This window comes from Eleutherodactylus coqui, chromosome 2 (assembly GCF_035609145.1).
Source record: "Eleutherodactylus coqui strain aEleCoq1 chromosome 2, aEleCoq1.hap1, whole genome shotgun sequence".
Lineage (NCBI taxonomy): Eukaryota > Metazoa > Chordata > Amphibia > Anura > Eleutherodactylidae > Eleutherodactylus > Eleutherodactylus coqui.
In genome coordinates, this window is record NC_089838.1 from 216,177,556 (window position 1) to 216,204,673 (window position 27,118).

A 27,118-nucleotide genomic window follows, 5' to 3' on the forward strand; every position below is an offset into this window, starting at 1 on the left:
AGACATTTCATAGTGAATCATAATAAGTTTACTGTTACGGCACTCTGCCCCCCGAGCGCCAGGTGGGGTGCCCTGATCTTCCCGCACCCCACTGTCCCTGCCTACTTGCCTCGGCCCTGGCTAACCCCAAGCGGACCTGGCGACTACCTAGATGGAACTACTAACAGGGGACAAAGTGCCCACAGAAGAGGCAGGTGGAACAGACCAACAAAACTTACAAAGCAGAGTAAGGCTGGAGATGGAGCTCACAGGCAAACTGACAGGATACTGACGAGCAACTAGAGCAGACTGAGACAGACCTGACAATAGGCTAGCAGAACCAATAACTGGCAGTGAGCTCAGGTCACTGCCAGCCTTTTAACTAAAAGCCTCCGCCCAGGGGCGGAGAGTGGGAGGAGCTGACTCTCCCACTGTTGCATATGGAAGGTGGAGGAGAGCGGGCGGCACCCTACGGGCGGACACGCCCACACCGCTGCACACTGGCGGCTCCACGCCACCGGGAGAGCCCCGACAGCAGAGCTCCGGGGCGCCGGAGCAGACATCGGAGCGCTGCGCGCCGGCCACGGGACCCAGCGCCGTCCTGCATGGTAACATTACCCCCCTCTGACGGGGGACCTCCGGGCCCCCGGAAACTCGACCAGGCTTATCCGGAAAACGATGGTGGAACCGCCGTACCAACACGGGAGCGTGAACCTCACGTGCGGCCACCCAAGAGTGATCTTCTGGTCGAAACCCCTTCCAAGCCACCAAATATTGTAGGGTTCCTCGACACTGACGAGAATCCAGTATCTCCTGGACTTCGTATTCAACTTCATCCCGGACCAGGGTGGGCGGAGGGGGATCGGAGGTGGGCATCACCAAAGGGACAAAAGGTTTCAATAGCGACTTATGGAATACCCTGTGAACCCTCCATGTGGCTGGCAACCCCAGCTCGTAGGAGAGTGGGTTCACCACACGTGTGATGGCAAACGGCCCAACGTAACGTGGCGCCAGCTTCAAGGACAGGACCCGCAATTTGAGATTTTTAGAAGACAGGTATACCTTCTGTCCCACCCTGTAAGGTTCAGACACAGACAGACTCTTCCCACTACGCAACTGCATACGGGCCCCCGCTGCCTCAAAGTTTCTCTGTACCTCTTTCCATACCCCCCGAAGCGTATCTGTGGCAACATCAGCTGCAGGACAGACCGACGGAGTAGGGACTGCTGTAAGGAAACGAGGATGCTGACCGTATACACAAAAAAATGGAGGCACCCCAGTGGAAGAACAAAGGCGGTTGTTTAGTGCAAACTCTGCCAACGGCAGGAACTCTGCCCACTGATGAGCCTTTTCGCTAGCAAACAACCGTAAATATTGCACTAAATCTTGGTTCTTCCGCTCAGTCTGACCATTAGTCTGCGGGTGGAACGCTGAAGAGAAGGAAAGCGACGTTCCCAGGTTTCTGCAGAAGGCACGCCAAAACTGCGACACAAACTGAACCCCGCGATCAGATACAATATTTTGGGGAACCCCATGTAGGCGAATTATTTCCTTTACAAAAATCGTGGCGAATTCTTTTGCCGAGGGTAGCTTTTTTAACGCCACAAAATGTGCCATCTTTGAGAACCGGTCGACCACCACTAAGATAGTGGTGCACTTCTGGGATTCTGGTAGGTCAGTGATGAAATCTACTGATAGGTGTGACCATGGACTGGAAGGTGTCAGGGGACCCTCTGGAGGACGCCGCCGACTCTTATTGCGAGCACAGACCGAGCAACCCCTCACAAAGTTGCGGATCTCCTGAGACATGCCTGGCCACCAGAAGTGTCTGGAACAAAGCTCCAGGGTCCCCTGGAACCCTGGATGCCCGTCGAGAACCGACAAGTGAGCCTCATCCATGACTCTAGGGCGTAGGGTCTCTGGCACAAACCATCTGCCCTCCGGCACCCCCGAAGGAGCATCCTGCTGAGCATCCTGTAGTTGAGGGACGAAGTTAGACTCCACAGCTGCCACCACCATGCCGGGGGCTAAGATATTCTCGGGAGTCATGGTCCCACTATCTGGTACCCCGAAACTCCGTGACAGGGCGTCCGCCTTCACGTTCTTCTCTCCTGGGATATATGTCACGACGAAATTAAACCTGGCGAAGAACAATGCCCACCTGGCTTGACGAGCTGTGAGTCTTTTCGCATTGGCAAGATATATCAGATTCTTGTGATCAGTATATACGGTAATTGGGTGTCTAGCCCCCTCAAGATGGTGTCGCCACTCTTCCAGAGCCATTTGATAGCCAATAATTCGCGGTTACCCACGTCGTAGTTGCGCTCTGCGGAATTGAACTTCCGCGAAAAGAACGCACATGGGCTGTACCCAGACCTCCCACTCACTTCCTGCGACAATACTGCTCCTGTCCCCACTTCTGACGCGTCTACCTCAATAAAAAAGGGTAGTTGTGCGTCCGGCTGTATTAGCAACGGGGCAGTCGTAAATGCCTTTTTTAGACGGCTAAAGGCCTCAAGGGCTGCAGGCGACCACTTACCCAAGTCGGCCCCCTTCTTAGTCAGGTCGGTCAGAGGTTGAGCAATAACGGAATAATTCCTAATGAATTTGCGGTAAAAATTTTCAATACCTAAGAATCGCTGGAGAGCCTTAAGGTTGTCTGGTCTGACCCATTGGGAGATTGCTGCTACTTTATCAGACTCCATCTGAATCTCCGTGGGTGAGATTACATAACCAAGGAAGGATACTTGTTTAGAACCAAATGTACATTTCTCTAACTTGACAAAACGTTGATACTAGCGCAAACGGGTCAGGACCAACCTCAGGTGCTGCACATGTGAATTCCAGTCAGGCGAGTACACCAGGATGTCGTCAAGATAGATGACCAGAAATACCCCCAGGAAGTCGTGGAAGACCGCGTTCATAAAACCCTGAAACACAGCGGGGGCATTACAAAGTCCAAAAGGCATGACCAGACATTCAAAATGTCCTAACGGGGTGTTGAACGCCATCTTCCATTCATCTCCCTCTCTAATGCGAATTAAATTGTAAGCCCCCCGCAAGTCCAGTTTGGAGAACCAGTGGGCCCCTACCACCTGATTCAACAAGTCAGGAATTAGGGGCAAGGAGCACTGGTTCTTCACAGTGATTTTATTCAAGGCCCGATAATCCACACAAGGCCTTAGTGTCCCGTCCTTCTCTACAAAGAAGAGACCTGCCCCGGCAGGGGACCTGGACGGCCGGATATGTCAGTTGGCCAGAGCCTCCGAGACATAGGACTTGAGGGCTTCATGCTCACGGCCTGACAAATTGAAAATGGCTTCCTTAGGGATGGGACTGTCGGGAATCAGATCAATACCACAGTCCCACTCCCTATGAGGAGGCAGAGCCTTAGACAGTTTTTTGGAGAATATATCCTGAAAGTCTGACAAATACTCCAGAATGAGCACCGTATCTGTGGAGCACACAGCTATGGTAGACAGGTGATTATAACAGGATGATCCCCAATGAGTCAATTCCCGGGTGGACCAATCAAATTGGGGATTGTGCAGTGTCAACCAGGGCATACCAAGCACCACATCAACCGCCTTTTTTTTCATAACCAGGAAAGACAGTTCTTCCGAGTGGAGGATCCCCGCCGTGAACTGTAATGTTGGGGTCCTCCATCGTACCTGGTCTGTAGAGAGGGGAGTAGCATCAATACTGGTAAAATGAATTGGCGTCTTCAGCGCTACAAATTCCACCATCAGAGAACGGACAAAACACAGACTTATCAAGTTGGCGGCTGCTCCAGAATCAATAAACGCCCGCCCTGATCAGGAAAAGGCCCGGAATCTAACATGACACGGTACCAAAAGTTTAGGAAGTACCTGAAGTCCTAGGCGATCCTCCCTGCAATCGCCTAGGACTCGGAGCTTTCCGCCGGTTCCGGCTGCGAGCGTTGAGACCTCAGTGGGCAGGTTATCACCCGATGTCCAGCTTTCCCGCAGTAGAGGCAGAGACGATGCAACAAACGAATCCGGCGTCGCTCTTTGGGGTCCAGCGGATCCACCTCCATCGGCTCGGGGACAGGGACTGGTAAGGAGGAAGAGGGACCAGGGCAGCCGACCTACCTGACTCTACGGGTCTGCCTGTCCTGCTTCCTAGACCTGAGCCTCCTATCTGCCTTCACCGCTAGCTCCATAGCCTCCCTTAAGGACCCGGGAACGGGATGGGAAATTAACAGGTCTTTAACTGCGTCCGAGAGGCCCTGCAGAAAAACATCTTTCAGCGCGCTATTGTTCCATGTATTATCCCCCGCATAGCGTCTGAAGTTGGAGCAATAATCCTCCACACCAGACGACCCCTGCCGCAGCGCCAACAACTGCGAAACCGCCAACCCCGCTCAGTCCGGTTCGTCGAATACACCCCCGAGTTCCTGAAAAAAGGAGTCCACAGACTGCAGGCAGGAGGAACCCTCGGGGATGGAAAAGGCCTAAGTCTGGGCAGAATCCCGCAGCAGGGGCATTATCAGCCCGACCCTCTGAGCCTCCAACCCGGAAGAACGGGGACGCATCTGAAAAACAGGCGACACGCCTGTCGGAAAACAAAAAACTGGTTCCTCTCCCCAGAAAACACCTCGGGAAGAGGGCACTTGGGTTCGGGGCTGGTTGAGGCGTCCGACCCCTGCGACACCCCCCGCTGCTCCTGGGCCACCATGCGGGCGGATAAATCCTGGATCACAGGCACCAGGGCCTGCAGCTGGTTCGTGAGGGAACTGATCGCCTCCATAACAAACAGTTTTTAAGGGCCAGTTATTATGTTACGGCACTCTGCCCCCCGAGCGCCAGGTGGGGTGCCCTGATCTTCCCGCACCCCACTGTCCCTGCCTACTTGCCTCGGCCCTGGCTAACCCCAAGCGGACAACTGTGCGGCGGTCCCTGCGCTGGCTAGGGACCTGGCGACTACCTAGATGGAACTACTAACAGGGGACAGAGTGCCCACAGAAGAGGCAGGTGGAACAGACCAACAAAACTTACAAAGCAGAGTAAGGCTGGAGATGGAGCTCACAGGCAAACTGACAGGATACTGACGAGCAACTAGAGCAGACTGAGACAGACCTGACAATAGGCTAGCAGAACCAATAACTGGCAGTGAGCTCAGGTCACTGCCAGCCTTTTAACTTAAAGCCTCCGCCCAGGGGCGGAGAGTGGGAGGAGCTGACTCTCCCACTGTTGCATATGGAAGGTGGAGGAGAGCGGGCGGCACCCTATGGGCGGACATGCCCACGCCGCTGCACGCTAGCTGCTCCACGCCGCCGGGAGAGCCCCGACAGCAGAGCCCAGGGGCGCCGGAGCCGACATCGGAGCGCCGCGCGCCGGCCGCGGGACCCAGCGCCGTCCTGCATGGTAACATTTACACCTCCTGCACATTCGTGTATCCATGTTGCGTATTCATGTACCTTATAGCTTGTATTCCTTCACAAATTGTTCTTAAACAATCCTTGAAGAAAGACAGGTTCAATGCGTAAACAATAGAAAGAATGTCAAAATATCTGGAAGCACAAACACAAGGACATCTGCTTAGAAGCATTCATTATTCTTATAAATTGTATTTTCCATCTGCTGACCTTTTCTTTGTGAAGCAAAAGAAAATGGCGGCAAGAATGATGTGCTTTTAAAACATTATTATACTTAAATTACTCTCATACAAGTCACCTTCCCTCTTGTCTTTTATCTCCTGCAGGTTACCTTCCCTCTGGTTTTTCTGCATCCTGCAGGTCATCTTCCTTCTTGTCTTTAACCTCCTGAAGGTCATCTTCCTTCTTTTATTTACCCCTTCAGGTCACCTTCCTTCTTGTCTTTTATCTCCTGCAGATAACCTTTATTCTTGTTTTTTTATCTCCTGCAGGTCACCGACCTTCTTGTCTTTTATTACCTTTAGGTCACCTTCCTTCTTGTCTTTTACCTCCTGCAGGTGTATTTTATCTCCTGTATGTTGCCTTCCTTCTGGTCTTTTACCTCCTGCAGGTCACTTTCCTTCTTGTTTTTTGTCCCCTTCAGGTCATCTACCTTCTTGTCTTTTACCTCCTGCAGGTTACCTTCCTTCTTGTTTTTTACCTCCTCCAGGTTAGCTTGTTCTTATCACCTGCAGATCACCTACCTTCTTGCCTTTTATCTCCTGCAGGCCAGCTTCTTTCTGATATTTTATTTCCTGCAGGTCAGTTACCATCTTGTCTTTTATCTCCTGAAGGTCATCTACCTATTGTGTTTTATCTTCTGGACAGCAGCTACCGTATATACCGGCGTATAAGGCGACGGGGCGTATAAGACGACCCCCCAACTGTCACCTTATACGCCGGTATACAGTGGAGAAAAAAAAATAAATTCATTACTCACCTCCCACGGCGTTCTGTCGCGCTCCGGCAGGATGTCGCTCGCTCCGGCAGGCTGTCGCTCGCTCCTCGTCCCCGGCGCAGCATAGCTTTCTGAATGCGGGGCTTGAAATCCCCGCTTCCAGAAAGCTAATACACACGCCGGCAGCCATGACATCATTGAATGGCTGTGATTGGCTAAAGCACACGTGGCTTCAGCCAATCACACTATTCAATGACATCATTGAATGGGTGTGATTGCTAACACGTGTGCCTTCAGCCAATCACAGCCATTCAATGCTGTCATGGCTGCCGGCGTGTGTATTAGCTTTCTGGAAGCGGGGATTTCAAGCCCCGCATTCAGAAAGCTATGCTGCGCCGGGGACGAGGAGCGAGCGACAGCCTGCCGGAGCGCGACAGAACGCCGTGGGAGGTGAGTAATAAATTTTTTTTTGTACACTTTTTTTTTTTTGTATTACCGGCGCATAAGACGACCCCCGACTGCAGAGCAGATTTTTCGGGGTTCAAAAGTCGTCTTATACGCCGGTATATACGGTACCTTATTGTCTTTTACCACCTGCAGGTCACCTACCTCCTTGTCTGTTATCACCTGCAGGTCACCTTCTTCTTTTTTATCACCTGCAGATCACCCATCTTCTTGTTTTATCTACTGCGGGTCACCTACCTTGTCTTTTATTGCTTTCAGGTCACCTACCTTCTTGTCTTTTACCTCCTGCAGGTTACCTTCCTTCTTGTTTTTTACCTCCTGCAGGTTAGCTTGCTCTTATCACCTGCAGATCACCTACCTTCTTGCCTTTTATCTCCTGCAGGCCAGCTTCTTTCTGAAATTTTATTTCCTGCAGGTCAGTTACCATCTTGTCTTTTATCTCCTGAAGGTCATCTACCTATTGTGTTTTATCTTCTGGACAGCACCTACCTTATTGTCTTTTACCACCTGCAGGTCACCTACCTGCTTGTCTGTTATTACCTGCAGGTCACCTTCTTCTTTTTTGTCACCTGCAGATCACCCATCTTCTTGTTTTATCTCCTGCAGGTCACCTACCTTCTTGTCTTTTATTGCTTTCAGGTCACCCTTCTTCTTGTGTTTTACCTCCTGCAGGTTACCTTGGTTCTTGTTTATTTGTCTCCTTCAGGTCACCTACCTTCTTGTCTTTTAACTCTTACAGGTTACCTTCTTCTTATCACCTGCAGATCACCTACCTTCTTGTTTTTTATCTCCTAAAAACTAACTTCTTTCTTATCTTTTATCTCCTGCGGGTCAGCTACCATCTTGTCTTTTATCTCCTGGAGGTCACCAACCTATTGTCTGGTAACTTCTGGACAGCAACTACCTTATTGTATTTTACCTCCTGCAGTTCACCCACCTCCTTTTCTTTTATCGCCTGCAGGTCACCTTCCTCTTTTTTATTACCTGCAGGTTACCCATCTTCTTGTTTTATCTCCTGCGGGTCACCTACCTTCTTGACTTTTATTGCTTTCAGGTCACCTTCCTTTTTGTCTTTTACCTCCTGCAGGTCACCTTCCTTCTTGTTTTTCACCTCCTGCCCGCTAGCTTCTTCTTATCACGTGCAGATCACCTACCTTCTTGTCTTTTATCTCCTGCAGGTCAGTTACCATCTTGTTTTCTATCTCCTGGAGGTCATCTAGCTATTGTCTTTTATCTTCTGGATAGCACCTACCTTATTTTCTTTTACCTCCCGCAGGTCACCCACCTCCTTGTCTTTTATCACCTGCAGGTCACCTTCTTCTTTTTTTATGACTTTCAGGTCACCCACCTCCTTGTCTTTTATCACCTGCAAGTCACCTTCTTCTTTTTTATGACTTGCAGGTCACCCATCTTCTTGTTTTGTCTTCCGCAGGTCACCTTCCTTCAGGTCGTTTTTTAATTGAAATCTATATTTGTACTTTTTCAGAAAATGACATTTTTTTGTTTGGATAAGAAACTGAGTGAAGGAGAACCAACTTCACCACCATCTCCTAGCCAGGAATCGGAAGGGTTAAGCGGAGCGTACTACGGAGGACGGCCGTCCAGTAGGTGGCGCAGCGCGCTGCTGTCAGCAGTGTAGTGTATATAGCGTGCCGTGGCCACTCTCATTCATACAGATGCTATCAGCTGCTCACCACGCTGCTTCCCGTGCCGCCTGATTGTTTGGCTCCTCTCTCCGGCTCTGCCCTCTCATGCTGCTGAGCGGACCTTCCTCGGCTCCCACCACCAGCAGCCCCCAGCAGCAGCCCCTGGAGCCCACAAGGAGCGTCCGGGCAGATCTCCCCCGCAGCAGCCTCAGAGGGAGCCCCCCAGCAGCCTCCAGCACGGGACAGCAATGCGCCGGCAGCATGGCCAAATGGATCAAGGAACATCTGGGCTTCAAGAGCTCCAAGCCGCCGCCACCTGCCCCTCCTAAACCGGACTACCGGCAGTGCCAGTCTGGGGGTCACCACCATCACCACCACCACTGTACAGTACCCCAGTTCCCGGTGACCCCAGCAGGACAGCCGGACATCCTGGCTGCTTATAAGCTGCAGAAGGAAAGAGACTTTGAGGATCCCTATACTACTTCTAGTGCCACAGGTTCCAGTACCCCTCTGAACTCCTCCATAGTGCCCACTGCGCCCCCTGCACCCACTGCCCAGTCCCCATCCTCTCCTTCCCCTGAGGTCAAGTATGTGTCCCCCAAGCACAGGCTCATCAAAGTGGACACTGGGGAGAAAGGAGCCTCAAGCCCCCCTGGGAGCTGTAACCCCTCTTCAAGTACCCCTGGACAGCCGGGCTGTGGAGTAACTGCCCTCAAGTCTCCTCCTGCAGCATCTGTGGCCCCTCAGCTTGATGAATGCAAGCAGGACAAAGTAAGTGTGACAGATGTGTCACCTAGAAGTGACAGCCTACTGCAGCTTTGGGTGTCATTTAATCAATGCACTTTACCAGCCCCCTGGAAAACTAAAGATTAAAGTTTCTTTTTTTTTACCAGTGTGAAACATTTAGTACATATTTGACGATCTGTTGAGAATTAGTGAGCAATGTGTTAGATGATGTGTGGGGGTGTCTTTGAGACTGATGGAGCTGCCATGGAGCAGGTGTGGGGTCTCATAGCAGCTACCTTGTATTTTGGCACATCTATGGATGGGTAACTTGCTGATATCGCCTTGATATGACTATTTAGGCATTGTCACCTTGTGATTTGGCTTTGTTACTGTTTTCTACTTTGATTTTGGAATCTTTTCTAAGAGATGATTATCTGATCCCCGGGCAGTGCGCAATGCATTGATTGTTTTCCCATGTTTATGCACTTTATACCAGGGTGGACTGTGCTATTAGATTTCTCATATGACTTGCATCATCTGGGCTGACCTTATTTATTGATTCGGCTGTTATGTGTACACTCAGGCTGGGCTCACATCTGCGCTGGAACCTCTATCGCAGATCTGGCATAAAATACCGGAAGAAATGGCGTTTTTGCTTCCGGTAAAATGCCAGGTAGCTGAGCGACAACCAAACGGACCCTAATATAATCAATGGGATTCATTCGGTTCTGTCATAAGATAGACCCATTCAGCCAGGGGATTCCTCTTTGCTGCTCTCCAAATGGAGCTGAAAAAGGGAACCCCGCTGCGGATGTTAAAGTAGCCTTAGATATTATTCTCTGAAAGGTACAGGTATTTTCTTGCAATGATTTTAAGAGTTTTTTTTTAACTTTGGGTCCTCAATAAAGCTTACATTTTGAGTGTGCATTTCCATTTTTGTGTAGCTTTTCTTCTGCCATACTTATTGTTTGCGCACAAGTTTAGCTTATTGAGCGATATTAGCCTATGTTGTTTAGGTGTTGATGGCTTAAGACTTGCTAGGGACCTTTCACACTGGCAGATTTCCGCTGGGACGCAGCAGAACTTACCGCTGCTTAATTCTGCATCAAAATCCGCAGGGTTACTACCGATTTCGATGCAGAATTGCTGGCTGATTTAAGGCATTTCAATTCCGCATCAAAATCTACATGGAACCGTGCAGAATTTGGGTGTGGAATGCAGAAATATTCCAACTGAAATGCCCCTTAGATTGCCAGATACTTGGGGTCATGATTAGCAATCAATCACAATTTTCAGACCTGTTTAGTAAATCTCCTACCCAGCCAGATGTGTATGGGACATAGTGTCTGCTGTTAACTACTATTATTGGCTGGTCTGATATACACATCATATCATACATCCCTTGTCCTTCCTATGCTCCTTGTGTTTTTCTTTCACCTGTCATCCCTCTGGTTGCAAAGTTCATCAGAGGTGTTATAGTTACAATCTTGGCTTTATATCTTCTGCTACAATCACACCTGCGTCAGGGCTCAGTTCAGGGTATCCATCTATCTGCTCTGTTGTTGGAGGAGAGAAACTAAAATCAAACTGATCCGTTTGCTTTTATCCTATCAGGTTTCTGGAGGGAAAAATGGCGCAGTCCATTATTTTGCCTTCCAAAAAACGGAATGGAAGCAAACAGAAGCCTTTCCTTTATTTTGAAACCCCATTGAAATCAATGGAGAAAAAAAACTATCTGTTTTATTTCAGCTTCTCTTCTCCAAAAACGGAGCAGAGACAGAAACCTTGAACTGAGCCCCAATGCAGGTGTGAAAGCAGCCTTACAACTAGCAGTTGGTGATATTTGTTACTATTGTTGTTATTTGTTATGATAATGATTGATACTATTGTATCAATATTACAATTTCTATTCCCTATTTCTGAAATCAGATTCTGCAGCAGGGTCTTGAGGGGGGGAAAAGATGTTACCTCCTTCACCTGTTTGTAATGCCAAATGGGCACATTGCCCCAGTGTAGGGTAACATTTACCAAGATCATGAAAAGAATGACAATAGGGCTATCATAGGGGATGGAGCTGTGCTGAAAGGTAGGGACAAGAATTGAACCCTTTGATTTCTGGTTCGTGCTGTCCTCTTTGTCATGATGTCCTAGAGTCACAAAGTGTAAGAATAAAGCAGGCTTTGTGTTGAAGTGACAGTGTGATGTGTCTATACTCCGCACCCCTGTCAGTGTAGCTTTATTAAAGGAACTAGGATGGGAACACTTAAGCCAATCCTTTTTTAGTCTTTTGTCACCCCCCTCTTCCAGATATTTGCAAGTGCTTTCCTTTGTTGAGAAGCCTTTATTTGCATGCAGTGATGGGTTTATCAGATGATGTTATATTGTTTTGCATATTGGCTCTAAGACCTCTGTGTGCAGCAAATGATGTGTGGAGGGGGCACCTTGCAGCGTGCTACTGATCTGTGTGGGAGGTGGGTGACAATGTGTGATTTATCCAGAAGGTGAAAGTGTCTGTGAGAGGAGTATAATCATGGACCACGTGAAATATCATGCATTACACCTTACTCGTTCTGTTGTTTCAGCATAGAATACATTTCTGCAAATACATTCTAGTGGTATTAAGATTTATCTATGTCATTAATTTCAATTGAACCTCCGGATGATGCACAACCGCAGAAGATCATTTGAGGTATAATTGTAAATCAAGGGAGCATTGCTAATTCTGCAATAAGACTTATTATCACTCGGTAATTTCTTGTTAATATCTACATCCAATGATGAGAGATTTAAAGTCGGCTTTATTTTGGCTTAATTAAATCCCAAGCAATAGGACTAGGCTTTATTCAGTATAGTAATGCCTCGTAACACGGGAATGATTCCAGATTATAGAATGATACCACAAGTGTAATATCAATTTCAGTTTTATGCAATGCTGATAGTCGTATTTTTTGATTTAGTCAGACTGAACAACCTCAAATGGAGCTTTCTATATAAAAGCCTTGAGGATTTATATAGTGACCTTTCGGTTAAAGGGCCATTTACACGAGACGATGATTGCTCAAGATTCATCGAAATGAACAAAATTAAGCGAAAATCGTCCCGTGTAAATCCAAAAAATTAGTTTACCATTTGTTCACTTCTCGTTATCACTGACTTTCAGTCAGCATAAGGCCTCATGTCCACGGGGAAAATCAGGCCCGCCGCGGATTCTTCATGTAGAATCCGTAGCGGGTCCCTCCTGCCCCGCGGACATGAGGCCTAAAAATCAGAATAAACTCACCTGCTCCGGACGATGCGGATCTTCCTTCCTTCCTTCGTGCCGGATATTCTTTCTTCGGCCCGGCGGATGTGCTCGGCACGCTGGCACATCCGCCGGGCCAAAGAAGCTCCGTCCGCGAAGAAGGGAAGGACCGCATCGTCCGGAGCAGGTGAGTTTAATTCTGGTATGGGTCTCCCGCGGATCCGGACAGCTTCCATAGGCTTCAATAGAAGCCTGCGGGAGCCGTCCCCGCAGGACACCCGCACGAAAATGGAGCATGTCCATTTTTTTTCCCGGATGCGGATCCGCGCCTGACGGGAAAAATGACATCCGCAGGTATTTAACTACCTGAGGGTGTCGAATGCATACCTATGGCCCGCGGATCCATGTGTGGGAGAAACGCTGCGGTTTTAAAGCCTGTGGACATGAGGCCTTAAAAACATCGCTGGATTGCTGGCTTCTCACTGTGTGTAAATGCTCCCCACTCAGCGCTTCACATAGAAGGTGAAGTGCTTAGCGAGAAGCCCGCAATCCAGTGCTGAGCTTTGCCTGTCTAAACACTCTGCGCGAACGCTAACTACCTTGACATCAGCGCTCATGAAGTTGTCTAGACAACTCTCATCATGTCTAAGTGGGACATTACTCCTGTAGGTGTAGTATCAATTTACCCTGCATTGTCCGAAACTTGACTGTTATATACCGTATTTTCGCTCTATAAGATGTACTAACCCCCCCATTAGTGGGGGAAAAAAGACAGTGTGTCTTATAGAGCGAACTTACCAAAATGCAAGGTTTCTGGCGCAATCGCATTCGCGCAAACAAACTTGCAATCGTGTGAACAAATGCGTGATCATTTACTCGTATCGCTGATTGGTGGTGAGCGCCTCCACCAATCAGATTCTTCTCTTCCTCGGCCCGTAGACGATTGCCGCTGTCACAGAGCTCCGGTGTTTCAGAGCTCTGCTGCTCATTCTGCTCCTTCGCCCCGTACTATCCCCTGCACTGTCCCTGGGTGAGTTCAAAATATATTTTTTTTTTTTTTTTTTTTTTATCCCCGCCTCTAAAACGGGGGTGCATCTTATCGGCGGTTGAGTCCTATAGAGTGAAAAATACGGTAACCTTATTTACTGGTTTGGAAAATTGGCAGAAGAAGTATCTAATTATGTAGATGCAAATAATCCCAAGTTAGGGCGGTTTCACATCTGCAGCAGGGATTCCTCGAACTGAGCAGGAAAGTGGAATCCCTGCAGACGAACGGCGCAGTTACTAGACAGAACCCATTGACTATAATGGGTTCTGTCCACTTTCCTCCCGGCTGCTTGGCTTTTGGACGAAAGAAAAAGCACTGCACACAGCACTTTTTTTCTTTTTTTGGAGGTTCCGACACAGATCTGAAACTGGACTGGAATTTTTTTGGTATTGCAATTTTCATATGCTAGTAACTTCATAACTTTATAATGTGAATGATTATTTGAAGAGTCCCTAACAATACAATTGGAAATGCACGATAACTTGCAGTTCTTGGATCCTGGGCTCTAGTCGAACTAAAAGCAGCAGCTACTTGGAGTTTCTATGCTCTCTTCTTGTTCGGGTGGGTTTCCTTCAATTTTACTAACCTACAATACTGCCAGTTAGTTGGTATTTTATGAAGTCAGCCCTACTGCTCAAGCTATCAGTGCAGCACTGGATGAACCAATGTGATGGCTGTGATTAGTTTATCCAGCACTGCATTGATTGGTTCTTCCACTGCTGCTCAGCCAATCAACCGCCTTTGTGATGTAGAAGCGGAATTTATGAATTGGCTGAGCTGCAGCCATCGCATCGGTTCATTCAGTGCTGCATTGATGGGCCTAGCAGCAGTCAAAGAACCAATCACAGCCATCGCTTCCTGGAGGTGGGATTTATGAATCCTGTAACCGGAAGTAGTGATGTACGAGTGGCTGAGGGCTGCGTGAACCGCGCCGAACCTCTAGAGAGCAGCGGTAGGGATCTCCACTGAGCCTGCTAGGTAATGTATTCTTTTTTTTTAATGTAGTGTAACTGGGGCTTATTTTCAGGGTAGGTATTATATTTCAAGCCTCCTGAAAGTCACTATAGGGCTTTTTTCCGGGATTGGTCTTATTGTTACTATTGTATCTTGTCACCACCGGAAGTAGTGGTGGAGACAAGATTGACAGGCTAGTGACACCCCCTGTTCCTGCTAGGCTACATGGCTGGCTCCCCTTCCTCTGCCTCACAGGTCCTGGCACTCACCGCTCTGGTCTCCGATGAGAGTGTCCCACTGCCTTTCACTCAAGCCGCAGATGTGAATGTGTCCTGCCCCCGTTCTGACAGTAGCCGCCAGCTGTGCCCTTCAAGCAGGGCTGCTGTAACTGCATCTCCCCTTACCGCCCCCGCTGTCACGCTTGCCCTGGTGGCAGTCTCCCACCTCCGCTCCCCTTACCTGACCCACTGTTACTCTCATGTTTCCCAGCGGCAGTCTCCCTCCCCTGCTACCCTTACCGGCCCCGCTGTCACTCTTGTCCCAGCGACAATCTCCCACCTCCATTCCCCTTACCGGCCCCACTGTCAGTCTTCCCAGTGGCAGTCTCCCACCTCCACTTACCTTAACAGCCCCTCTGTCAGTTACCCTGTTGGCAGTCTCCCACCTCCGCTCCCATAACCAGCCAACCCGCTGTCACACTCATCCCGGTGGCAGCCCCCTTCACTCCCAGCATGGCCAATGACTTATTGCTGGGATGGAGGGTTACAGTCAGAATTAGTTTCTGTGTAAGGCTTACATTACTTGCTGTGAATACTTTGATGTTACTGCGCCATACAGCTAATAATGTAGGCGTAATACTGAAACTAGCCCTCCTTCCCAGCCATAACTACATCCCCATGCTGCTAGGACCTTCCTGCAGGCAGCCAATAAGGACCTTTGCGGGTGTACCCTAGCCCTTAGCTCTCAGTCTAGGTCTTCACCTATTATTGTGGTGGTGACAAGATACAACAGTACCGGCCTTATTTTCGGGGAAATGAGGTAGTCAGAACCAGAAGACCTGTTAGCACTCACAAATGGCTTGTATTGTGCATAAGTGACAATGGCTCATTTCTACTATGTGTAATGAGATTCATCTGTGTAATGTGCTAGTCAGTTACTCATCAGTGGCCTTCATATACCCAGTGCATTGTTTAGCTAACAGAGCTGCCAAATAATTGAGTCTGAGATTAAATAATTACAATTCTTACAAACTCACTTTTTTACCATAGGTCCCCTTTAAGAACAAAAAAAATGTACATGAGCAGAACCATAGTATTGCAAAGGTAAAAGAGTGGCTACTGATCCAGATTTGGAGTCTGGAAGGAATTTCTTCCCTAAAATCAGAAAAATTGACTTTATCATGTGGTGTTTTTTTTCTGGACCAATATTGCAGGATAACAGAATGAACTAGGTAGATATATCTATTTTCAGCCTTGTGTCTCATTCAAATAATTTAGCTGCAATTAAAAAATTGTGACCATGTGAAGAATTGGATTACAATACATTAATTCACATGGGTAATTATTAGCAGCTTAAAAACGTCCAGCCGGCAAAGATACAACATCGGTGGCCAAATACACCAGCCAAATACACCATGCCGGGAAAGGGAGCAGGAGGAATGTAGCAGTGGCTATCACTGCTAAACTATGTCAGCCCGCTCTATTGAGCCAGTTGAAGTACTTCTACCGGCCAAAGGAATTCCTGGAAGATTGCTACAAGTGCTGGGAAGCTCACCTGATTAGTTACTGGGTGCAATATATTTCTTCTAGGCTCGACTTTTGATTTGCAAAACCAAGTTCACTTGATCTGCACTCTTTGATCAAAAAGTGTTGGTGCAACACTTTCCTTAAAGCCAAGTTCAACAGCTGATTGCAGTGTAGTTAAAGTTGGATCAACTGTGAAGTTGGTGCTACTGGCTCTAAGATATCTAAAAACACTGAAACGGCAAATTTTGGGAAAACCAAAATTTGTGTCAGTCTCAAACTTTTGGTCATGACCGAACTCCTGCATTTTTCCTACTTTGTTCACATGGGTGATATCTAATATCTGTTAGTAGGCATTTATTAAAATGTCTATGCACTTTATATTTTTGATACACGCCAATGCAGTATTACATTGGTTGTATAATTACCTGTTAAAAATTCAATAAACAGAGATTTTATTAAATAAATAAGTTAACCCTGTGGACAGCAGATATACACAATCATGTTGCTTTTTCTCACATAGATATTGTGCAACTGCTTGAAAATATGGACCTTCATCATCTAATAATTATTGCTAGTAGATAGTTATCATTTTCACAACATTTTAACTCTCTTGACTGTGCTAAATTCCGAGGTATAATATTTGAGGTTTTAAAAAAAAAAAAAAAAATATATAGTTTTGCATTACTGTTCTAAATTCTAGACAACCTTGATTTTTGCGGTTAGGTCATCCCTGTCTGGACTTAGAAGCTTTGAGATTAAGTGGCTATATGACCCATTTGGATTTTCAGAATCCCTAATAAAAATGCTGGCTAAAATTGCTTTACACTCAGAATAGGGTTTTGCCTTCACATTACCACCAGCCTGAAATGATTGCTTCTCAAAATCCTCCCATTTATGAAGGCAGGTTTCTCTGCAATTTTTAAATCAATTTTTACATTTTCCTTTTTATGAATGGTTCAGTGTGTAACACTGTCCAGCTTAGATCACCCTGTGCATAAAACTTTCCATATAATGTTTTGCTTGTCCTATTGGTATTCCACTGCTTTAGAAGTTTTAGTGAAATGTTGCTGATTAAGTTCATAGAATCTGCACAATGCTTTTTGAGGAAGGTATAAAAAATTAGTTAGGAAAACTGGAGTCTCCGTTTGTCAACTAATTAAATCCTATCCGTCATGAAACAAAATGAAGGGATTTGATTGGTTGATATGGTTAACTGCTGAGTTGGTTCTGACCTATGCATGAGGTCAGAAATGTCAAGAGCTGCCACCGGTGTGTTGCATTAGGGTTAGTTCGCATGAGTTTGTAGGTAGCATTCGAAACCTCCTATGAATTCTACTAAAATACGTAATAGTACTTCGTACAGTACTATTTCATCTGTAAAATGCCGGAATGTGACCAAACAGACCCTATTATAGTCAATAGGGGCTGTTTGGCGCCATTCAGTTCTATCATAAGACGGATCAATTCAGTCACTTGTTTCCTTTGATATTTGTAGTGTTTTTTTATAGGCTTATAATGATCACTTCTTTTGGAGATGGGCAAAAGCACATTGGCCATAGACTCTAGAGAGAGAAATCCTGGTGGCTGGTTACGCCCTGAGGCCTGTAAAATAAAATAAACTGCTTGCACTCCCTTCCCATCCGCTGCTGTCCCCTACTGACTTCTAGGTAGCACAATCGCGTCACATGATCATTTCGTCCAATCCCTAGTGTCAGTGTTGGTGAGGTATGCATTCTGTGCATATGCATGACCACCAACATTATTGCCTACCCCTGTCTACTAGTATTCGACTCACTTGTTGCTGATTTTGGCCCACCTACAACATGAGGTCACTTTGCAATGGTTTCCAGGTAGCACTTTAGGTTTTCCAATCTGCCCCTGGAGATAGATAAGATTGTAAAACCTCATTCCAGCTGTAAATAAGTATATAGGTTTTATATAAAATGAAGAAGGGTGGCATTTAAAATGCCACTTATAACATGCTCTATTGATATGGTGGTGTGCTCTACGCACTACATGGGACTCAATTTCTGTACTCAGGAGTTAAATATCACGGAGAAGGTTTCTTTTATAATTAGATGCACCTTGTCAAATTATTGCCATGTAGGGTCAGTTATATGGTAACCTTGATGAAGTTCCCATAGTATCTATAGATTTTGAAGGATTTCATAGTAAAGCTTAAATGCATGATTGGTGGGATTGCGTGAAGGCTACATTTCTGAAAGCTGACCTACAATGCTCTTACAGGAAATATTCTGGGAAATTGCACATTATGTGAGTAGCTGTAACAAATCACAAATGATAGAAAAATTCATTCCATGTACAATCTTCTGGTCGGTGATCTTGTGATGAATAAACGTTGTACATTATGTCCATACATCTCGCTTATTTCTAAGTGGTTTGACAGAACATGCGTGGGGTTCTCTCTGCAGGTGAAAGCTATTAATTGTGGGTGATGGGTGTTTTAGTGATTGGACCTCCACAAGCAATGATACAAAGTTTTGAAGGTTGCCCCCCCCCCTCCCCTCAGAATTAATATACAGTATATGTGATATTTGCTGAAAACCTATTTTTGCTTTGATTATTTTTATTATATATGTAATATTCAGTAATTGATATTTCAAGACTAGATCTTCCTTTGCATAGATATAAAATGAGAAGAACGGACACAATGCTCAGGAGCAGACCTTAGAGGTGATATGGATGGTCAGGAATGGTTGTAATTCACTAATAAACAATACATGTGCACTTACTGAAAGGAGATGAAGACCTTCAGGGTGACTCTGAATCGGTAAAAGAAGCTCAAACTTAAAATCCATGTGCTGGAACTTTGTTGGTCATTTAACACGTTTAGGAAAAACAGTAGAACAAATCCCCTTCCTCAGGAGAACATATACACTAAAAATACACAGTAAAAAGTATTGAACAGCTTACCTCTATTTATATCTAGATATAGGTAAGCTGTCCAATGATTTTCACTGTACATTTTTAGTGTACATGTTCTCCTGAGAAAAGGGATTTGTTTAGTTTCCCTGAAACGTGTTGAATGGCCAATACAGTTCCTGCACATGGATTTTGAAGTTTCCAATTTTTTACCGATCCGGGGCCATCCTGAGGGTACAGCGGTGTGAGAACCCCCCCCCCCCCCCCCCCTTCCCCTTTGACAAAGTGAATTACCAACAGTTCCTGACAATCTGTATCACCTCTGAGTTCTGCTTCTGAGCTCTCTGTCTGTTTTTTTTTTTTTTTGGATAAAGGCTGCTGATCCTCCGGTGGGAGAAGGTGCATTCTTCTGCTGAAACACCTTTGGTGGTTGAATTAATTGTCTGAGTGGATCTGGTGTCGCGCATTTAGTGGGTATCTATTCGATTAACCTTCATGTACTTCCACATATCCCTGGTGCCTAAAGGGGATTTTTCTAATTTTCTGTTTTAGCTCTTCCTTTGGTCTTGTCTGCCTCCATATTTGTTGAGCACTTTATTCACCCATCTATCCCAATCCTTCTAGAGCAGTGTTCCCCAACTCCAGTCCTCGGGGACCGCCAACAGGTCATGTTTTCAGGATTTCCTCAGTGTTGCACAGGTGATGTAATTTTCATCAGTGCCTCAGACATTGCCACAGGTGTTCTTACTATAGGATATCCTGAAAACATGACCTGTTGGTGGTCCCTGAGGACTGGAGTTGGGGACCCCTGTTCTAGAGTGTATAACTTGGTATCCTACTTTCTCAGAATTCATTTGTAGGCTTGGGCCCAATGAGACGTGTCTGTTAGCGTTACCCATCTGAAAACATTGGTCACCTGGAACTTGCAAATCCTACATGTTTTGATCAAAATCTGTGCTAAGAACATCGCATTTGTATAGATTTACTATGTGGAACGGTTATACAATATTATTCAGATATTAAATATGTAAGGGTGCTGAGGCGTGTGGTTTTTTTGCTACTGTATTGCCGCAGCCATGGCTTATGCGCACCTGCGCATTTAATTTATTTGTAGGAAGTGCTGACGGCATCAGTTTTTTTTGTTTTAGTTACATTAGTGAGAAGTGTTCTATGACCAATTACTGTACTTGAGTGTTCTATAGAAACGTCATGTTCTCCCCATAAATGCTTGTTGGTTATTATGAAGTGTGAGACTGGGACATAATTAAAATCCTATGACTGATATTACCTGAAATATCCTTTATGTATACTACAACACTCCCTTCACAGCTATGAAAATAGTAACCTGACCTGTATTAGACACCATGTGCATTGTCAGATGTTATAGCTCATCATTATATAATGTGTTGTTACTTTACGAGCAGTGAGACTATAATAGATACAGTATAGCAGTACAGATCATGGTGACAATTATAAACCCTGACACTTGTGTCACCGTCGCTCCCTCTGGGCGTAACCCTTCTTGAGGTTTGTGGTTGTTGCCATCGTCTGTATTGCTATAGCAAACCTATTTATTGCACTATGAATTCCATTTCACAGAATGTGATTTTTGTATATGCAGTATAAAATAGGAACACTATAAGTATTGCAATAATTGGAGGAGAGGACAGAGAGCAACAATCTTACAGAAAAGTAAGTGATCACTTGTAGAACATTGGATGTGACGCTAAAAGAACAGGTTGTTTATTCTCCTTGTATTTAGAGTTGGGTCCTGTCTTTAGTCAATCTTTTGTAGGTTTCGGAAAACCCAATTAAATTGAACCTCTCAGCACCCAGGAGCATTATAAACTCCTCATAAGCCAGGTTCTGAGGAAGCAATGGAGTTTCTTGTGCTATCACCCATGGAAGTCAGTGCCAGCGGACTCATCTCTGCTCCTGTGTGCACACCAAAGCCGTATTAACCATGGTGCAAAAGGAGCATTGGCTCCAGACCCCGCATTCCCCCTACATTCAGGAGACCCTGGCTGCTGCACCTATTCAAGGGTCACTGGCTGCGGCGCCTAATTATTTTTCATGTCCTGCTCTGGGCTGGGTGGCCGGGACATCACAAGTGCCCTTCCTCAGATGATGTCTTGCTCAAGAACTAGTAGGCCTACTGCTATCATGTTTCCTCGAAAATAAGCCCCACCGTGATTGTTTTGGGATTTTTGGGGAGGCTTGAAAAAAAGAAAAAGGAATACATTACCTAGCAGGCTCGGTCCACATCCCTCACACTGCGCTCCGGAGCTTCGCCGCACTTCTTGCAGTCCTCAGCTGCCGACAGAAGATCACTTCCTGGTTACGGGATTCATAAATCCTGCCTCTGGAAACCAATGCCTTCGATTGCCTAAGCCGCACTCAAGAACCAATCAATGCAGCGCTCACTGAACCAACACGATGGCTGTGATTGGTTCATCGAGCGCTGCATTGATTGGCTAAGCAGCACTCCAGAACCAACCAGAGCCATTGCTTCCTGGAGGCAGGATTTATGAATCCTGTAACCAGGAAGTGATCTTCTGTTGTCGAACGAGAACTTCAGGAAGTGTGGCGAAGCTCCGGAAAAGAACGTTAGGGATGTAGTCCGAGCCCGCTAGGTAGGTAAAATAAGACTTTCCCTGAAAATAAGAGCTAGTGCCTCTTTAGGGGCAAAAATTAATATAAGACAGGGTCTTATTTTTGGGCAAACACAGTAGTGCTCCTGAACTCTTCCTGCTCAGCTTGAGGCCGTGCTCGCACGAAAGTGTGGTAAAACGCTACATGTAAAATGTAATTGTGTGTATATACTGCGTTTTGTATGCTCCCATAGAAAACAACAGGGCTCTTTTGTGCGTAAAACGCAATTCAAATATGCTTGTGTAAGCCCATCCTTACTTGGACACTTGTGGGAGGAAGGTTCCTCCTCAGCCTTCTGCTGTTCTGCACCAAAGTGTGGAGGATGGATGCTCTTCCTGCACTGTCTACTGCCACCAATGAAAACCAGAGAGAGGCAGAGGTCCTTCCAGCCCCCCTTCCAAGACTACCCCTGTCTTCACCCATGCCGGCACTTCCCCTCCTTCAGCTCAGCAGTTCAGATGGTGACCACTAAATGGATAGGAAAATTTCACTCCGCACTCTCTCGGGCGTATTTGAATTGCGGAATCCACGTGGGGCACCTGACAAGGATCCAGAGTGGTGGATCCCCACTGATGAACTACGTATGACCTATCTTGAAAGCAAGGCCCAATGTCCACGGGCAGGTTTGATCCCGAGCAGTGGATCCCCAGCGATCAACTATTGATGATGTATCCTGAGAGTAGATCATCAATAGCAAAAGCCCAGAATCCGCCTTTAAGAGTGAGTTATTTCTCTTGTCTCTGACTCTTCATTCAGTCACTGACCTTTTCTTTGATACTGTTGGCACAATGAGTAACAGTCAGAAAACACTGGTATTTAGTTCGGATATGGAACTCTCTTGTGATGCACTGTGGTATTCCTAACACTTGTGGGGAAATATTTTGTGATGCATTGTGTAGGGCTTAGGTACTTTCTGGGGTACTATGGATTTTGTAGCAGTGTGGAAAACATAGGGATGGTGATGGAAAACCAAGGACCCAAAGAGTCTGTGTCAAATTCTTCAGTGACATGTTGGCCAGGAGAATACATTGTGATGGCCTGGGCTCGGATAGAGAAGAAAAGGGACAGAGAATGACACCAATCAGAGATGACAGCATCTGTGATCACTGGATCTGATTGCAATATAGTTAATGTCACTATGTACAGCTAGTATCTGCCTATTTAGAGATATACTATTATTGTGAAGGGATCACTGAGTGGTACTATTTCTGTGAGGGAGGTCACTAATGGGTACTATTTATTTTGAGGGGATCAACACTGTGGGGTACTATTACTGTGAACGGATACATGGCTAAATGTAAAAATGAGTGTGACCCTCCCCCCCCAAAAAAAGGGGCACATTTTTCTTTTGGTTCTCATCTGGCTGCTGGGGGTGGGAAGAGAGACCCCCACCATAATTGATTACTTCGTACTGTAGGCAGCCTTAGGCCGTATTCACGCAAACATATTTGTGCATGAAGAATCTACTCATACAATACACAGAAACTAGAACCCATTGATTTCAATGGCTTCACTCGCATGCGCATATTCGGCCCGACTCCTGGGAACCTGGTCTGAGCACCATAACTTAGTTTACGGTGCTCATAGTTGGTGACAGGTTCCCTTTTAAGTAATTACAAGTACCTTTAGTCCAGCACACTTAGTTTTCACTGTAGGTAAGTCCAATTTCAAGTAAGCCTATTCTTGCACAGAAGAACCTACAGTTAGATGCTGTTAGTTCGGGTGATCAGACCCTTTAAGTATCCAGTACTACTGAAAAGAATCACACATGGGTTGTTATTAACATCATATCTTCTAAAGAACACCAAAGCCGTCAGAATTAAACTCTTCATTGCTGAAGAGACCCACAGAGCTGTAGTAATGAACTCCTTTATTGCTAAAGAGACACGCAGAGCCGTTTTAATTAATCCCTCCACTGTTGTGCGATTTGCATACCCACAGAATTAAACGGCACTTCACAGCTGGAGGGAAACCTGCAACTCCGTTCCCATTTTCCTGGTTGCTGGTGGGACCTGCGGAGCTGTCTGACTGCTCTACTGTCAGATAACATCACCCATTAACCACCTGCACGATTTGTAACGTTTAAGCGCTCCAGGGAAGCTCTGGATAGTTTTAAAGCTGCAGGCTCATTTTGAAACCACCTTGATTTCTCAACTGATGTTTCATAGGCATGTTAATCCTTGTCCAATAATCCTCTTTGGAGCAAGATCTAAGTCTTAGGAAATGTAAGTTGGTATAAGAATAGTTGGCAGATGCACATTTAACCTTTTTTATTGTAGAACATTGGAGGTGAAGGTAAAAGAACAGGTTGTTTATTTAAAGTACTCATCAGATTTTAAGTGATCCTCGTATCTGTGCATGGCAAGCGGACAGGCCTGTTCTTCTAGAAAATACCTCCTTTGACAGATGATTCTGCCTGCATATGCACACATTTTAATGTGGAGCGTAGCAGAACCTATGCAGTTTTCCTTGGTCCGATCATCCATTGGTGTGTCTTCTTCACTTGAATATGTTTGAGCTGCGATACCTGACAGGTAATTTGCTTTTGTCTATAGGGTTCCACATTAACCCTTTCCAATCCAATTTTGGATTCAGGGCTTTCCTAGGGGGCTTTCTCTTTCTGCCATATTACAATGGCGCCATCTGCTGGCTAGAGCAAGTACTGCAGTATGTGACATGCCAGAGAGGCCCCCTACAACAGAGCATCCGGCAATATACAGTAAGAATACCCTGCCGGACATCTTCCGACATCAGAGCTGCACAGGCTTCAATCAGAATGTAGGAAGAAGTTAGACAGTGGATTGGAAAAGGTATGGCAAATCTCTGCTATTTTGCTTGAAGATTTTTTTTCTGGAGCACCGTCCCTCTAATATATTAGTATAGGTAGTATGGAACAATGGTAAATGGATAGAAACTCACCTTTTGAGGTTTTGACCGTAGGCTAATGGGAACAACCTTATTTGAATGGAAGATGGACTGCTCTGTATTTCCTAGATCCACCAGGTAGAAGTCCCGATTCGCATTGGCAAATGGGATTGTATCTCCCGCACATCCACCCAACAGTGACGTCCTCTCTGTGTCACATGCGTTCCGTATACACAATCATTTCTTTACCTGCTTTACTTTATAGGTAAGCTGTTCTTAATGTTGTACTTATGCTTGAAAAAGAGGTCCTGTGAGCCTCGAAATGCGTTGCCATCCTCTTGTACCCTTTGCTGGTTGTGACTAATAAACTTGTGATTGAACTTCATGTATAAAAGGACACTTTCTTCTGATTTTGACACCATATAGGGCGGCCTCAAGGAAAGACCCCCCCCCCCCCCCTTCCCCCTGCAATTAATAAGTCTTCCTCTTACATCTTCTTTTATACACTTTGTGAACTGTATCAGATTTCCTGCGAGCATAAGTCCTTCTTCTTGTACTTTTGATACTTCCTGTACTGAAACTCCACAATTCTCTGACTAGTTGTCTACATATCCCAAGTTGGCACTTGTCAAAGTCACTTCAGATCTTTACACTTGCCCATTTTTCCTGCTTCCAACACATCACCTTCAAGAACTGACTGTCCACTTGTTGCCTTATATATGCCATCTCTTGACAGGTGCAATAGAAGCAAAGAAAATCAGTGTTTTTCACTTCACCAGTCAGTGGTTTTAATGCTATGGCTGATCGATATACTTGTTGTCACCCTCTATTCCAGTTGCTTATGTGATTGTATTCACTTAGCATATTCCCTGTGCTTCTCTAATAATTTCCAGTCTCATATCTACTCCAATCTATTATGAGTCATCTGTACTTTCTGTAAATTATCTATGTCTGCAGTTCCTCTCAACCGCTTCTGGATTACATTTGTTTCTTTTCTTTTTTTAAGATTTAGCTGAGTCACTTAATTTTAAATAATAACTAACGTCTTTATTTAATGGTGAAATTAGACTGGAAAAGGAACAGTTTCTGTTTGTTATAAAGCGTGGATTCTATGGGCTACTCCTGGCAATGTCAGCTGGCCAATTAGGAAAAAACGTTGTTTGTTGATGTTTAGTAGTACTGCCTTGAACTTTCACATGTGTAAAATCCATAATACATCACTGTGTATTTGTAGACAAAAGATTGACCTGAAATATCTCCAATTGTTCAGCCTGCTTATACACAATGCTGTATTATGGCTCCACTTTGTATGTAGCCTTTAAAGGGTTGTCCAGTTGTAAACTATTGATTTGCTTATTCTTTGCATAGACCATCAATAAATCGGTGGGGTCATACCGTCCAAGACCCCAACCAATCAGCTGTTTGTTGAGCCAATGTGCTCTTGCATTGAACTGATTTCTCTAAAAAGCAGACAACTCTGTTCTCACTGTAGGGACCAGGTTTGGTATTGCGGGCCAAATTCCTAATGGAGAGAATGGGTGCAATACCAAGTCTGGCCACTGTGGTGGGAACAGAGCTGTCTGCTTCCTGCAGTAATCAGTTCAGTGCTCAAGCACATTGGCCAGGCGAACAGCTGATTAGCAAGGGTCCAAGTTGGTGGACCCTCACCAGTCTACTAATGATGGCCTATCCTAAGGACAGGCCATCAATAATTTACAACTGGACAACCCCCTTTAGTAGGGCTACCAGCACAGTTATGTAAGGCCTTTATCTTGTACTTCCACACACTTCCAGTTTCATATGAATTAATATGGAAGATTTTTTTTCTGTGATAATCCATATGATTTTTTTTTTTTTTTAGGATAATAAATATGGAGTCTGGCAAAACCTGTGGGGCAGTGCATGGGGGGCATTGTAGTTCTCCATGCTAAGGAGATACATTGCCATGTGCAGGTGCCCTAACTATGAGTTTATGGAAATACCCTTGCTATACTTATCACATGGTATTTGTATAGTAACTTCAGTCTTGTGAATTACCTTATGGCATGTATTATTGTAGATTTTGCATGATATGCCAGCATTCAGCAATATTAAGTATGATTAAATACGTGAATAATTTCACTTCTGGAAACTGTTGTGTAGCTATGGCAGTAGGTCAGAACTGTAATTTTCACATTGGATCCATACTGAGTGCTGTACATAACAATGTATCTCCCAGGAAATTCAATAGAAGAAAATGGGTTAAGGAAAAAATCCATTTCTATAGCCAGTCAATTCTGTACAAAGTTACTAAAGAATTAGAGATTGTGTGTGGGTTTATATTAAGGCATTTTCCTCATTCACATCTGCACTGTGCCTCAGGTCTGATTTCTGTTGTTCGACTCTGATCTCAGAGCCGACCAATGCAAATTGCAGAACCACTGGATTTGGCATCTACCGGACGCAAACAGCACCGAAGGTCAGTCCGGCTTTCCACACGTATATTTCTTAAAATGGTGCAAGAAGCTCCAAAAGGAGCCTTTAGTGCAAGTGTGAATGAGGACTTATTGGCCAAAAAAATATCATAGCTACTACTATTG

The 27,118-nt window shown here is 45.5% G+C and overlaps 1 protein-coding gene across 2 annotated transcripts in view; it reads left to right on the forward strand.

The window, feature by feature from the left end:
- The first annotated feature begins 8,461 nt into the window (after positions 1-8,461).
- The window catches only part of SHF (Src homology 2 domain containing F), a 317,699-nt gene continuing 299,042 nt past the window's right edge, over positions 8,462-27,118 (forward strand). For both annotated transcript variants that reach the window (XM_066592477.1, XM_066592478.1), the window contains exon 1: positions 8,462-9,196. In XM_066592477.1, the coding sequence (XP_066448574.1) occupies positions 8,531-9,196 (666 nt within the window). In that variant the 5' untranslated portion in view covers positions 8,462-8,530. The remainder of the gene's footprint in view (positions 9,197-27,118) is intronic.